Here is a 16,449-nt window from a genome sequence, read left to right on the forward strand (position 1 = left end):
TATATGACACTTATAACAACTCCCTCTTATTTGGAGGCTTATATTCTCGGGGTCGCAAACGCACACACCTTCAGAGGTAATAGAGGTCACAGAAAATGGTGCACCATGAGTAATGGGGTCTCAGTTGAACTAGAAGGTAGTATATGTTTTGCCTAAAGGAATTTAAATTCTGAAGTTAAAACATTTTGCCAGTCAAACAAACCTAGGAATTCCTTGGCCACTTCACTCTCCTGGGTCTCCTGTATTTTTCTGGCAATTATTTAACTCTCATTCATGGACTCCTCTTACTCTTTTGACCCTTGAATACCAGTGGTCTCTGAGGTTTTGTTCTCAACCTATTACTCTTCTCATTCCCTATTCTGCCTAGATGATCTCATCGTGATTCTCATGGTTTCAATTATCTGACATCTCCCAAATATTTATCTCTGTGCCACACTTTGCTGAGACTTTCACCTGGGCTTCCTCACCTGACAGCCCACTGTCATCTTAAATTCTGCATATTCAAAACAGAATTTAACCCCCCCAACCAATCCCTTATGCCTCCATCCCAACCCCTCAAAAAAAAAAAAAAAAAAAAAAGGCCTCCTGTTTCTGTTTTCCATCTCAGTTCAGTGTACTTCCACGTATCTCATTATTAATCCTTGGTTCCTCTTTCTCACTTACATTTATCAGCAAGTATTAATAATATATGTCCTAAAAATTTCTTCTTTTCCTCCCTACCAGCACTTGCTTGATTCGAGCCCCTTTCACCACCCTAACCAATCAACTTGTCTTCATCCTTGTCAACTTCACATCCATTCCCCAGCCTGCTGCTAGATTGAGATGCCATTTTACTGCCCAAGACTATTCTGTGATTTTCCCTTTATCCACAGGATAGAATCTAAGCTCCCTAACATTGCATAAAGAACTGTACCCTGCCTATCTATCAGCCTAATCTGCTGACATTTCCCCTTATGGCTTATATTTTCCTGTTCCTAGCATGCTATTTCTTATTTCTTTTCCTTTGCTCAAGCTGGGACCTCCACCTAGAATTCCAGTACCCACTGCCCTTACCCCAGCTCTCCATATGTCACCACCTCCTGCAAGTCTTCTCTGCCCCCACTAAATTGTAACCTGCAATAGTAGTAACAATTTTTACTGCCCTCTGAATCTTCATGTCCTAGCACAGTGCTTGCCTGAAGTAGACAATCAGTAAAAGTGAGTTGAAGGAATATTGGTTCACTTTAGTAACACTCAGTATTCCTACCATAATGTATGCTGTATTTTAGGCCCTCGACAAATACGGGTTACTTGAATCATGCTGTGGAGAGTACTTCTGATTCTGAGCAAAGATCAATATGGGTACAGTAATATCACGAGTCCCAGTGATGAGGATTATGACATGGACTTACCTCTGATATCTTTGTTAAGGCATCAGAATACCCCTATTTCTATCATCTTAACATATTGGCTTTCTAGTTACTTTTAAAAGATGCTAATCTTTTAACATGGAACAAATTATAATTTTTTAAGAAATAGAATGGGCTAACCATACTAATTGTAATTCCAATTCTAAGATGATGAGGATGAATGGATATTTGGGGATTTTTTTCCAAATTGAAAAAATATACGGCAAAATTAACTCTACAGTTTTGAGTTTATAGAAACAGACACAATAAAATGCCTCTTGGAAATACTAAGTGTTTTAGAAATACTATACATCGGAGTGATATAACTTAATATCTACCACTTTTCTTCTTAGTGTTTCTAGGATAAGTATTTGGATCCAATGTATTGAAATACATACAAGGATAATTATATCTCATGAGATCTTTATTTATAGGTATTATCACACTCTGTTTTTAAAGATTTTATTTGTTTATTTGAGAGAGAGAAAAAGCACGAGAAGGGGGAGGGTCAAAGAGAGAAGCCGACTCCCCACTAAGCAGGAAGCCTGAGGTAGGACTCCAGGATCATGACCTGAGATGAAGGCAGTCGCTTAACCAACTGAGCCACCCAGGCACCCTGTCACACTCTTTATAGTACTTGAAACATACAGGGGTGCCTGGGTGGCTCAGTCAGTTAAGCATCTGCCTTCGAATAAGGTCATCATCTTGGGGTCCTGGGATCAAGCCCCGCATTGGGCTCCCTGCTCAGAGGGGAGTCTGCTTCTCTCTCTCCTTCTGCCCCTTCTTCCCCTGTCACCCATTTGTGTACCCATTCTCTCTCTGTCTCAAATAAATAAAATCTTTTAAAAAAATGAACATACAGATATTTACCCTTCATAGTAGATCTGTATAGAAGTTAGTAGAGATGATAGGTTACCAGTTCTTATAAAATTGTCTCACTAAAATTAATCTATAAGAGCTAAAGTTATTCCATATAGAATTGAAAAAGATGGGAAAAAGATGGCCAAGTTTGCCAAACAGTGTATTTCTCCAAAAAGTTGGACAGCAATTATTATACTTAGACTATAATTATTGATACTTCTCAGGTCAGTTAATGGAGTGCCTTTTCTATAAACAATTGTCTTTGAGGAATTACAGTGATGCATTGTTAATATGTGTTTGTATAAGGTAAATATTTTATAAGATTTTAGAATGGGGAAGCTATGGTAACTTGCTATTTTACAGTGTGGCAAGACATGATTATTTTCATATAAAATATTAAAGAGATTTAACTATAATATTTTTGAAAATATCTTTGAATTTCATAGCATAAACTTTTCTTTTTCATGGTATAGTAAATAAAGTTCAATGTATACACTAAAGAATTATTACTGTAAGTACATAGTTTTCTAGTAAAATCATGTTTCTTAATGGCAGAATTTTACTTGTTTTATCTGTTTTTTTAAGCAACCTGAACATATAAGCTTTCATTTGTATAAGGTTTTCAAAGTCTGGTGTGTAGCCATTTCCAAAAAGATTAAAAGCAATGAGGATGTGGGGAGGGAGAGAGAAGGGAAGAGCAACTAAGAGGACCCACCCATCTTTCTCAGTTTCCTTTACTCCAAAGAATCATCCAAGAAATTAAAAATTTGAAGACACTTGACAGATAAAATGCAGTCATTAGGAACCATGAGCTAGGACAGCTTCAAACACAGAATAGGCTCTATATTTAATGAAGTTGATAAAATGGACAGTGCGAGAAGTTCCCAAGTGTTCATTTATCTAATGCTGGAAAATCCCCACATCCTGGCTAATGCTTATCACTAATCAATAATGGGTAGGTGATTTTGTCTAACCTCTGTGGATTCACAGTTCTTAATAGTTTGTTTATGAAACAGAGCTGAGGTGTTTATTCAGCAGCAGCCATTTCAACATTTTCCTAGTAGCTATAAAGTGAAATGTATGCCCAAGGTTATTTGAGTTAAGTATTTTTTTTAAATGCTGAGTTTCTAATGAAAAAAGATAAAAGAAATCTCTGGTAGGCAAGAATCGGATTGTTACTGCCTTTTGGCCAAAATTCTGAGAGTATATCAAGACTAGTTTGCCTATATTTATAACTTTTGAAAATGTGTGTATGCATTCACATACATACATACACATGTTAAAGGAGTATTTTAAAAAGTAAAATGACACCTTCCTTACCATATTTAATATACTTTTTATATTTTAGAAAAGATAATCCCTTTTTATATTGAAGAATATTGGTAATGTGAATATAGCAAGTATATATTGAGAACTTGAGCACTGGTGTATGCACTATGAAAAATACAGGAGAAAAGTGAAGTATAAACCTTGCTTTATAAAACTAACAGGAAAATTGCTTTCAAGATATCTCTATAGCAATAGAGCAGCAAAGAATAATGGGAAATATTTTATTAGCTATCGAATTATATAGTACAGATTAGAAACAGCTGTGAGCATTTAGAGAAAAAAGGAAATCCATAAAAGCTTGAACATTGGTGGTATTACAGCAGTGGTTGGGACTTGACTTGAGCCTTGAAGATTGCATAGGATTTAAACTAGGGAAGGGAAGCAAGAGGAACCACCTGAGCAAAGACAATAGCCAATATGGCTGTTGCAGTGGAAGGGAAGGAATCATTATGAGAATTATTTCAAAGGAACAAATATCAGGATTTGGTGCCACCTCAGAGCAAGCACGGTGCAAAAAATAAGGGAGGGAAGGTGCAAAACCAAAACCAAGGTCTAGGTTAAAGAGAATCAATGTGTCATTGATAGATATGAAAAATTTGAAGGGGGGAGGCTTGTTTCCAATAAAGAGATAACATTTAATTTTAGACATGTTTTACTTGAGATGGTATTGTTTTTGGTAAGATACTGAAATCGAAATTTTTAGTATGCAATTAGAGATCAAAGAATACTGGAAAATGTAGAACTAGAGATACAGATTTGGTGGTAATCAGCATAGAAGGGTCAAAGCTACTAAACAAAGAGGGACTGTTAAAGTTTACGTAGAAAGACAAGCAGATGACTAAAAGCCAAATTTTTGGAAAATGCAAGAAAGTTAGAGGAGAGTAGAAGGATGAGAGAGTGTTAGGGAGTGATCAAACAGTGTGACAAAGCTGCAAAGTAAAGGGAAAATGTTCTAGGAAGAGAATATATAATTGGCAATAAATAAGACATGATGAACTTGTCTTTCTGAATAAATTTACTCAGTGAGAGATTGTTTTCAGAAAAGTGACAGCATTATAAGGGAAATTATAAACAGTTAAGAAAGGAGGGAATAATAAGGAAATGGAAACAAGAAAGTTCACTTGCTCAGTGGTAAATGCAAAGAGAATAGCAAAGCTGGGGCTACCGTTGAACTAGTATGTGGTTTATCTTCCCCTCTCCTCAGGCAGGAGTCATTTTGAAGTGGTGCTGGTCCTTGCCAGGGCTGCTTTCAGGATAAAATGTGCCAGGAGCTGCTTTGGACAGATGGGTGCCTAGTGGGGTAGGTTGGATGGGGTAGATTCACAGGAGAACACAGAAGCAGTGTGTGTGGTGTTAGCAAGGTAGGTGGAGAGTGTTCTCCCTGGTTCCTGCAGGTGTCCTGATATCTAGGCTGGGGATAGGCTGGGGATAGGATGGAGGTAGGGTTGGCACCCACAAGCTCTTTTGTTTTTGAAGAAGTCTCCTAAAGATCCCTGCCCCTCCAGCACACATTCTGAGATTAGTAAATAAATCTCCTTTCTGTATACCCAGACCCTTTTTAAATTTTTGTTTCAATGCTTTTATCTAGCAGTATTGTTTGTTAGGCTGTCTCTTTAAGGGCTTAATTTCCTGTTGCTCTCTGGCTCTCCAAGAGCTAATCCTGCTGATTTTTTTTAAATTTATTTTTTTAAGAGAGAGAGAGAGAGCACGCGCACATGTGCAAGGGGAGGGGCAGAGGGAGAGAGAGAATCTTAAGCAGGTTCCATGCTGAGCATGGAGCCCAATGTGGGACTCAGTCTTACAACCCTGAGATCATGACCTAAGCTGAAATCAAGAGTTGGATACTGAACAGACTGAGCCACCCAGGTGCCCCATAAGCCTGCTGATTTTTACCCAGAGTTAAGCCCTACTGCATTTCAAAGCCAAATATTATGGGGACTTGTCTTCCAAGTCCAGGTTCCTGGGGTGGGTGGTGGTTGGGGTTGGTGGGGGTCTGCTCCTCTCCCTTCTCAGTGCTTGTGATGTCCCTTCCATTTGTGGTTAGTGTCACCAGGAGCTTGAGTCCTGACCATGTTTCTATACTTCCTCCCCTTTGTGTGACTTGTTCTCTTCAGTTAACTGGAAAGTCTGCTGTGCAGTCTTTGGGTGGTTTTCTGTGTTCATTGCACTGGTATGGCTGTTATCTAGGGTGTATCTGTGGAATGAGGTGGACTTGGGATCCTCCTACTTTGCCATCTTCCCAGACTCTAAATCAAGAACATGTTATTGACATTGCATCCAAAAGGCATTTAGACAAGATATGGAAATAGAGCTCTACTTTAAAGTGTATAATGTCTCCTTTTAAAAATGAAACCTATTATCTGTTACTGTGTTACACAATAAGAATTTACTCCTTGTAGAATAATGAATTAAATTATATCTTCTTGAGATCATCTTTTACACATCAAAAGAATCAAATGTTTGGTTAGACGTTTTTCTACCTTTTAGATAGTGATGAGATCACTATTTAGCTACATATAACTGAAATGAAGGACGTTTCTTGCTCTCTTATATATTGGTCATGTTATTGAATGCTGAGTTGCAAATATATATTTAATACTGAAGTGTCAGTTTCTCAAAGAGCACATGAAATTTTCCATAAAAATTCATGTATGGGATATACTGTCTTATTTTTTTTAAGATTTTATTTATTTATTTTATAGAGATCACAAGTAGGTAGAGAGGCAGGCAGAGAGGGGGACGCAGGCTCCCCACTGAGCAGAAAGCCTGATGTGGGGTTCGATTCCAGCACCCTGAGATCATGACCTGAGCCGAAGACAGAGGCTTAACTCACTGAGCCACCCAGGCGCCCCTATACTATCTTATTTTCCAGTTTGGCTGTATCCTGTGTCCAGGTATAGACTTATAAGGAAACATTATTATGAGAATATTATGTTCTCATTACATATACTGATACCTAGAGAAGTAATTAAGTATTTTTAAATGAAGTTAAGATCTTTTTGTGGTTGCTAATTAATTGTCCCAACTATCTTAAAACATAGAATTTGTTGTTTAAAAATACATTTTAAATACACAGAGTGTACACACACACACACACACACACACACACACACACAGATGTGTACCTTGCTACTAGCTGCTAAGTGTAGAGAATTTTTGTGTTTAAGATGTGCTTATGTTCCAGAAAAGGAGCCATTAGCATAAATGATACAAGGAGAATGTTATTCCCACATAGTTTTAATAGGACATTTGGATTCTTACATGTCTTTAATGTGACCATAAGACTAAAGGGCCATAAATCAGTCGAATCAAACAGTATTGTAGCTTATTATTAAACAAACTTCTATTAAATACCTACTAGATTACTTTATGCTACTAAGCAAAAAGATAAATAAGTCATAGTTTCTGCTTGCAAAAAGCTGAGTACAGGACAGAAAGAACTTAGGGATCAGCATTTGAATTTTGGTCCTCCCCACCTTACTAGATATATGACTTTGTGCAAGTCTTTTAGTTACTTTTTGAAAAAAAAAATTTCTGAGTGTCAGCTTCCTTGTCTTTAAGAGGGCGATGACAGTACTACTCTTTCCGGGTTGTAAACTTCAGAAGTAACATATTTATCTAGCACAGTGTCTAACCCATGGTAAATTGTTACTTTATTGCCTACCTCACCAAGAATTCTCAGTAAATATTCCTGTTTTGTTTTGTTTTTTAATTTTTTCTTACAACCCATCATCTACTTACTATACTACACTACACTGTAAAATTATAGTTACTATGGTATGTCATCTGAAGATGGTATACAGGATGATATGCAGGACGTGACCTTTGTGATATCTCTTCTAGTAGGTGATTGAAGGCTCATAAAATTCATCTTGACTTCTGAAAACAGATTTCAATGAGCTTACTTGAGTCAGAGCTTTCAAGGCTGAGACCTGTTTTCTGAAAACAAGTTTAGCATATACATGAAAGCCATTCATAAAGATCAACCTTTGAGTATCTGAATACTAACTGATCATAAGTTTTTGAGCTACAGCTCCAAAGGTTATATTAGTCTTTATTAGGAAAATTTTCATATATGCATAAAAGTAGAAAGAATAGTATTATCCACTCCTACGTACTACCAGCCAGTTTTAAAAGTTATCAACTAGGGGCACCTGGGTGGCTCAGTGGGTTAAAACCTCTGCCTTCAGCTCAGGTCATGATCCCAGGGTCCTGGGATCAAGCCCCATGTCGGGCTCTCTGCTCTGCGGGGGGCCTGCTTCTCTTCCTCTCTCTCTGCCTGCCTCTCTGCCTACTTGTGATCTCTCTGTCAAATAAATAAAATAAAATATTAAAAAAAATTTTTTAAAATAAAAGTTATCAACTAAAATGGGTTTTAACAGAAACATTAAAGTCAAAAATCTTGTTTCCAGCTCTAATTTGTTATTTAATCCCATATCATGCATGGATGTAATTAGAATACCACTTTAACATTTGCACCATAAGTTTCTTTTACTATTAATTCATATTAATAGTCAAAGATTTGTTTTCTATAAATACCATAACATTATTTTTAGGACACATTTTTAAATCACAACATCAAACAAAAAATGCAAGCCTTTGTTAGTTAAAAAGGGAGAGGGTAAAGAGTTAAATATGCTGGGTAGAATATATTTTGTTCTTTGTTTTTAAGGTTTGGCTTGAGCAACAAGTTTGATACTGAATTTCCCTCAGTTCTAACAGGGAAGGTAAGTGAGAGTTTGCTTTGAATTTTTCAATTCTAAAAGCATTGTTTTATAGTTTATTCAGTATTATGACAAATACTTTGGCTCCCTGGTATTGATAATAACAAGAGGCCAGGGTACTTGGAAGCTGTGTCATTACTGACAAAGCTGTCACCATGACTGCTAGCCTATGACCATTTATCTTGTTCACTGTCCATTAATGCCAGCTATTAATTGCTTATCTGTTCAGTTTTTCCAATTTTGACCTTTATTCTCAGCACTAGTAGCTATAATTGTTTTCATTTAGGTCCCTAATCCCAGTGTTCTTTAGAGTTAACAAAGTTATCATTGTTTAACTTTGTATCACTCTATTATTTTTAAAAGTGTCCTACAGTATGATTTGTTATACATCAAAAGAATCAAGTGTTTGGTCAGACATTTTTCTACCTTTTAAATCGTTTGAGTTTCTAAAATTGGACTTGCTGCAATAAATTACTACTTTTCTGTTCCCTGGTTCCTCTACATTCCACGGTATCTTCACACTTCAGGTTCAGTATTCAAAGACTTTTTAGGATTTGAGACTATGTTTAGAAAATTATCTTACAACAGTAATACTAACTTATAGGCCCAAAGAAAAAGGCTTTGACTAAGGCAAAAAGTTGCTTACACATGTTTGTTACTTGAGGAAATACAAAAGAAAGAGAAAAGCCATTATATTACAAAATACTCAGTAATTTCCAAATGGTTAATAGGTGAATGCTAGATAGGTGAAATGATGACTTGGGGATAAAAGAAATTAACTTTTTGTATTTTGAAACCTGTAATTTAATACTATTCTGTACAATTTTATTACTAGAACAATGCTACTTGTCAGTATAGATTTGGTCAGATTTTAAAATCATTCCATTCCCTAAAGGGCCTTTATGCAATTTATTGTTAAATTTTGTGATAATGTTAATGAGAAAAGCAAGGTACAAATCCTTGTCTACAGTATGTGTAATAAAGGGGAGAAATAAGCACATTATTAATTGTATAAAGAAATTCTAGAAGACTGCACATGGAACTAAATAAAAGTGGTGACCTTGATAGGAGAAGGGGAATGAGATAGATGGAGGCAAGGGTAAGGATAAGACCATTTTTGGTATTTTGGTATTTAGTATTATTTTGATTTTTGAACCATGTCACTGTGTTACCTATTCAAACCTGAATTTTCTTTAATTTGTCTGCTCATTCTACACTCTGAGAATGGGATAAAATGCATCTAATATTGGCTCCTTTTTGTCATGATACATTTTCTAGCTGCTTGCTTTTCACTTTTGGCCTAATCTCAGAGCATTATTCAGAGGTCGGTAGGGAGCAAAAGACAGCAGAGCTATTTCTTTTCACAGGAGTTGTCACTAGAATTGTAAGAAATTCTATTTGATTTATCCCTGAAAGATATTTTATACTTTATTTGCTTCCTTTACCCCATGAAAAATGGGAGCTAGCTAGAGACAGTATAGAGTAGTTAAACTTTGAAATCAGATCTGGGTTGGAATACAAGGTCTATCACTTACTGTCTTTGTGGCCTTGAGAGAGCCACTTCTTTGAGCCTCAGTTTTTACGTGACTAGTACTTCATTTGTTATTGTAAGGATTAAATGAAAGAACATATGTAAAACTTCGAGTATATTGTCAGGTACTTACTAGCTTCCCAATGTAAGGTTTTTTTCCCCACCAGTGTATCCCAGTTTCATCCTGATTATTTCTCCAATTTTTTCTTACCAGCTTTCAATTTTTAATTGCTTTTTCTACTTTTATATTCTTTATCTGAGTAACAGTTTATTGACTGATCCCACCAGTAATCTCTCATTTTTAAACTGTTGACCTTTTCTCTCTCCTTATGTATACTGTCAAATCATTCTATATAATAAGCAAGTGGAAATAGTCCCTGGCTAAGTTAACAGAAGATATATGTCCATTTACACTTTTAGGGTACAAAGAGCCCTCTGGTTTGATGTTTTGGCCTCACTCTCTAGAATGTTCTACCTTCCTATCCTGATCATTTAGAATAATTTGCCAACTGAAGCAGCAGTTCAAACTTAGATTTGTTTTATATGAATTTTCATATATGTTTTCTCCAAAAGAAAAAAAATAGCTGTAGAAAAACCCTTTGAATAATAATGTGTTTGTGGAAAGATGACAAATTCAGTATTAAAGAGAATGTGAACTAAAACATCTCCAAGGGAAAACTTGTGCTTTGTGTTTCCCTGGTGCTGCTGCATGTGTTTTCTGGGCAGTTATATTAAGTTTTATTGCTAGTTTGTTTTTTAAAAGTTTGAATTACAAGTCCAAGGATTTCTAGAAAATGAATAATCAAAAAAAAATGCCCGTGCCTAGAATTTACAGGCATAAAATGTATCCATCTTTGAAATGGGCTGGTTTTATACGCTCAAGGAATACTTAGAATATTTCTTTCCAAGCCTTTTAAAACTAAAAGCTCCATCATTGAAAAAGGTAGTACAGTCTTTTTAAACTAGAGTAAGAATATTAAGCTGCAATCTGGATATGAGCTATTTTTAAAGATATCCTTTCTTTTCAGGTGACCATTTCTATAGCACATATCAATGATTGGGTATTCTAATGTGCATTACTTTAAGTGGACAGGATTTCTCATTATTAAATGAGGCATAAATGATACCGTGATTTTTTTCTTAGTTTAGTTTTTAGTGATGAAAACATCACCAACAGGAATTCTGAAAGTCTGATTTTAAAAGCCACATGGTGGTAACATTAATTTTATTCACTTTTCTCTTTAATGAGACAATTTTTGTCCAGTAGGCACTGTTGTAATTGTATAGGTTATTATGAATTATCCAAATGCTTCTCTAATAACTGGGGGAAGAGGCAAGAAGAATTACATTAACCAGAAAAAAAAGGAAAAAGGAAGGTCTGAATTCCAAACTTAACAGCCTTTGTGTAAAATATTTTAAAATGAACAAATGCAGTCTTTAAAATAGAAAAATAAATCTACCTTTTAAAAAATCAGTCTTCTAAAAAAAAAAAAAATAAAATAAAAAAATAAAAAATAAAAAATCAGTCTTCTGGCATGAATGGGATTCTAAATAGCTTTTATGCCTAAACTAAGCAAAACTGCACAGAATTAATTCTGAAAACGTAAAAAGCCATTTTGACAAGATTCATGGCTCAGTATTAATTTTGTGCTTATATGTTAATGCTTCTAATACAAATAAAAAGATAACCTTCTATATTAAGTGCAGAAAAGATTGTTTTAGCCATTTTACTAATGATAAGTCTTCCTGTCATGATAAGATATATCAAGCAGGTGTGTACCGCAGATTCTGGTGACCAGAAAATGAAAGAACTACAGTACTTTGGAAAAGAAATGAAAGCTTCTGGCCCTCAGCTTAGAACAATTAAATGGTATTATGGGGAGATTAGTGTGTGATATTGGGGGAAATCTAAGCCATAAAATCGACCACTACTATTGTGATCAAATATGACAAGTGATTGATAGGGTTGTGTTCCCCATGATTGAAGGAGGCAAAACAGTCTTGCTGGGTTTTGCTTATATTTTCTTGTTTGCAGTCTCTTGCATCCTGTTATAAAATATTATCACTCTTTCCCCCACCTTTATGATGTGGCTTTCTTTTTCTTTTCAAGAAAGTCAAAAGGAATTCAGTGTTTCTTTATAACCTGCCATTTAGCTAGAAAGTAAAAGGCTTCCATCTAACTTTCATTACTAAAGATACTCAATTATATGGAAGTAAATGAGTAACATACAGTTAACTAAACATTATTTTCACAATGTTTAAATCAGGAGTTAACCAATTCTCATTTACTATGTCCTTATCTGTTTTAAGACTTTACTGTTATTCAAACACAGATTTTCTTTCCAAAGACAATCCTGGCCTCCTTTTAAAGGCAAAATGAAGGTTTTATTTTGTTTTTTGAAATTCTAGTAGTTTTCCTTTCAATGTATTTATCTTATGACTTCAAAAAATTTGAATTCTCATTTTTAGTAACTTCAGTATAGTAGTTTATAGTTTAATCATGGTGACAAAGTAATAATTGACACGATTATGTGTTAAAGGTGGAAAGTATTGGCAAGAAAGAAGGAAAATTGCTACATTCTTTTAAAAGTTTTGTTTATTTATTTCCAGAAGCATGTAATAAAAGAAATTTTATAATAAATTTTATATATCTTGGCATATATTTTATTCACAATATTTTAAAACAAAAAGCACGTTTTACCTTTTCAGCTGATTGGTTTCTGGCCTTAGCCTTGCTCTTTATTTTTATTTTTTTTGTCTGTGCTTATACACTTCTAAATAAATACTCTAAGTAAAAATTTTACTTTTTAAATAAAAATTTAAATTCTAGTTATAAGCACTTAAATTTGTAAGTGCACAGATTTAATAATTTTATGAATTATATTAGTTTATATAAAACTTACCATATTTTAAAAATATATTAGTGTTTCTAGATACACAATTTAAAGAGAATTTATAGTAATGTTATATTACAGATTAGAGCTAAATATATAAATATATTTTCCTTATTTTAATTTCTATTTCATTGCTCAGTGATTGACTAGGAAAAAGAAGTTGAGTATCACTGAGAGGTAAATCTTGAGATAGCAACTTGGCATTGTTTTTTTTTCTGATGTAAAATGCTCTTTCTTTTTTTATTAATTATTTTTATTAACATATAATGTATTATTTTCCTCAGGGGTGCAGGTCTGTGAAATGTCAGGCTTACACACTTCACAGTACTCACTATATCACATACCCTCCCCAATGTACATAACCCAACCACCCTCTCCAGCACCACCTCCCCCCAGCAACCCTCAGTCTGTTTTGTAAGATTAAGAGTCTCTTATAGTTTGTCTCCCTCCCGATCCCATCTTGTTTTCATTTTTTTCCTTCCCTACGCCCCAAACTCTCCACTCTGCCTCTCAGATTCCTCATACCAGAGAGATAATATGATAATTGTCTCTCTTATTGACTTATTTCACTCAGCATAATACCCTCTAGTTCCATCCACATCATAGCAAATGGCAAGATTTTCATTTCTTTTGATGGCTGCATTGTGTGTGTATGTGTGTGTGTATACATTTATATACACACACACATACACACACCACATCTTCTTTATCCATTCATCTCTTGATGGACAGCTCGGCTCTTTCCATAGTTTGGCTATTGTAGAAATTGCTGCTGTAAACATTTGGGTGCACGTGCCCCTTTGGATCAGTACATTTGCATCCTTAGGGTAAATACCCAGTAGTACAATTGCTGGCTCATAGGGTAGCTCTACTTCCAACTTTTTGAGAAGCCTCCATGCTGTTTTCCAGAGTGGCTGCACCAGCTTGCATTCCCCTTTCGCTGCACCCTCTCCAACATCTGTTGTTTCCTGACTTGTTAATTTTAGCCATTCTGACTTGTGTGAGGTGGTATCTCATTGTGGTTTTGATTTGTAAATTTCCCTGATGCTGAGTAATGTTGAGCACATTTTCATGTGTCTGTTGGCTATCTGGATGTCTTTGCCAAAATGTCTGTTCATATCTGCTGCCCGTTTCTTGGTTGGATTATTTGTTCTTTGGGTGTTGAGTTTGATAAGTTCTTTATAGATTTTGGATACTAGCCCTTTATCTGATATGTCACTTGTGAATATCTTCTCCCATTCTGTCAGTTGTCTTTTGGTTTTGTTGACCATTTCTTTTGCTATGCAAAAACTTTTGATCTTGATGAAGTCCCAATAGTTCATTTTTGCCCTTGCTTCCCTTGCCTTTGGTAGTGTTTCTGGAAGAAGCTGCTGCAGCTGAGGTCAACAAGGTTGCTGCCTGTGTTCTCCTCAAGAATTTTGATGGATTCCTGTCTCACATTGAGGTCTTTCATCCATTTTGAGTCTATTTTTGTGTGTCATTTAAGGAAATGGTCCAGTTGTACTCTTCTGCCTGTGACTGTCCAATATTCCCAACACCATTGTTGAAGAGACTGGTTTTTTCCATTGGGAATTCTTTTCTGCTTTGCCAAAGATTAGTTGACCGTAGACTTGAGGGTCTATTTCTGGGCTCTATTCTGTTCCACTGATGTATGTGTCTGTTTCTGTGCCAGTGCCATACTGTTTTAATGACTACAGCTTTGTAGTAGAGCTTGATATGTGAATTGTGATGCCACCAACTTTGGTTTTCTTTTTCAACATTCCTCTGGCCATTTGGGGTCTTTTCTGGTTCCATATAAATTTTAGGGTTATTTGTTCCATTTCTTTGAAAAAAATTGGTGGTATTTTGATAGGGATTGCATTAAATGTGTAGATTGCTTTAGGTAGCATAGACATTTTCACAATATTTGTTCTTCCAATCCATGAGCATGGAACGTTTTTCCATTTATTTGTGTCTTCATCAATGTCTTTCATGAGTACTTGATAGTTTTCTGAGTGCAGATTCTTAGCCTCTTTGGTTAGGTTTATTCCTAGGTATCTTATGGTTTGGGATGCAATTGTAAATGGGATTGACTCCTTAATGTCTCTTTCTTCTATCTTGCTGATGGTATATAGAAATGCAGCTGACTTCTGTGCATTGCTTTAATATCCTGACACTTTGTTGAATTCCTGTATGAATTCTAGAAGTTTTGGAGTGGAGTCTTTTGGGTTTTCCACATAAAGTATCATATCATCTGCAAAGAGTGAGAGTTTGACCTCTTCTTTGCCTTTTATTTCTTTTTGACTGATTGCCGAGGCTAGGACTTCTAGTATTACATTGAATAGTAGTGGTGATAGTGGACATCCCTGCTGTGTTCCTGACCATAGGGGGAAAGCTCTCAGTTTTTCCCCATTGCGAGTGGTATTCACTGTGGGTTTTTCATAGATGGCTTCGATGATATTGAGGTATGTACCCTCTATCCCTACACTTTGAGGAGTTTTGATCAAGAAAGAATGCTGTACTTTGTCAAATGCTTATTCAGCATCTATTGAGAATATCCTGTGATTCTTGTTCTTTATTAATATATTGTATCACATTGATTGATTTGTGGATGTTGAATCAAACTTGCAGCCCAGGAATAAATCCCACTTGGTCATAGTGAATAATCCTTTCAATGAACTATTGTACCCTATTGGCTAGTATTTTGGTGAGAATTTTTGCATCTGTGTTCATCAAGGATATTGGTCTGTTATTCTCCTTTTTGGTGGGGTCTTTGTCTGATTTGGAGATCAAGGTAATGCTGTCCTCATAAAATGACTTTGGAAGTTTTCCTTCTATTTCTATTTTTTAGAAAAGTTTCAGGAGAATAGGTATTAATTCTTCTTTAAATGTTTGGTAGAATTCTCCCGGGAAGCTGTCTGGCCTTGGGCTCTTGTTTGTTGGGAGATTTTTGATGACTGCTTCAATCTCCTTACTGGTTATGGGTCTGTTCAGGTTTTCTGTTTCAGTTGTGGTAGTTTATATGACTGTAGGAATGCATCCATTCCTTCCAAATTGTCAAATTTGCTGGCATATAGTTGCTCATAATATGTTCTTATAATTGTATTTCTTTGGTGTTGGTTGTAATCTCTCCTCTTTCATTCATGATTTTATTTATTTATTCTCTTTTCTTTTTGATAAGTCTGGCCAGGGGCTTATCAATTTTATTAATTCGTTCAAAGAATCAGATCCTAGTTTCATTGATCTGTTCTACTGTCCTTATGGTTTCTATTTCATTGATTTCTGCTCTGATCGTTATTATTTCTCTTCTCCTGCTGGGTTTGGGCTTTCTTTGCTGTTCTTTCTCTTTCTTTTAGGTGTAGGGTTATGTTGTGTACTTGAGACCATTCTTGTTTCTTGATAAAGGCTTATATCGCTATATATGTTCCTTTTAAGACCGCCTTTACTGTGTCCCACAGATTTTGAACAGTTATGTTTTCATTATCATTTGTTTCCGTGAATTTTTTTAAATTCTTCTTTAATTTCTTGGTTGACCCATTCATTCTTTAGTAGGATGCTCCTTAGCCTCCTTGCATTTGAGTTCTTTCCAACTTTACTCTTGTGATTAAGTTCTAGCTTCAGAGCATTATGGTCTGAAAATATGCATGGAATGATCCCAATCTTCTGGTATCAGTTGAGACCTGATTTGTGACCTAGGATGTCATCTGTTCTGGAGAATGTTCCATGTGTACTAGAGAAGAATG

General features: G+C 35.5%; 1 protein-coding gene across 5 annotated transcripts in view; it reads left to right on the forward strand.

Moving 5' to 3' along the window:
* The window catches only part of CHIC1 (cysteine rich hydrophobic domain 1), a 66,515-nt gene that overhangs the window by 3,760 nt on the left and 46,306 nt on the right, over positions 1–16,449 (forward strand). For all 5 annotated transcript variants that reach the window (XM_059157281.1, XM_059157283.1, XM_059157282.1 and 2 more), the window contains exon 2: positions 8,251–8,305. In XM_059157281.1, coding sequence (XP_059013264.1) covers positions 8,251–8,305 — 55 coding nt within the window. The remainder of the gene's footprint in view (positions 1–8,250; positions 8,306–16,449) is intronic.

This window comes from Mustela lutreola, chromosome X (genome assembly GCF_030435805.1).
Source record: "Mustela lutreola isolate mMusLut2 chromosome X, mMusLut2.pri, whole genome shotgun sequence".
Classification (NCBI taxonomy): Eukaryota; Metazoa; Chordata; class Mammalia; order Carnivora; family Mustelidae; genus Mustela; species Mustela lutreola.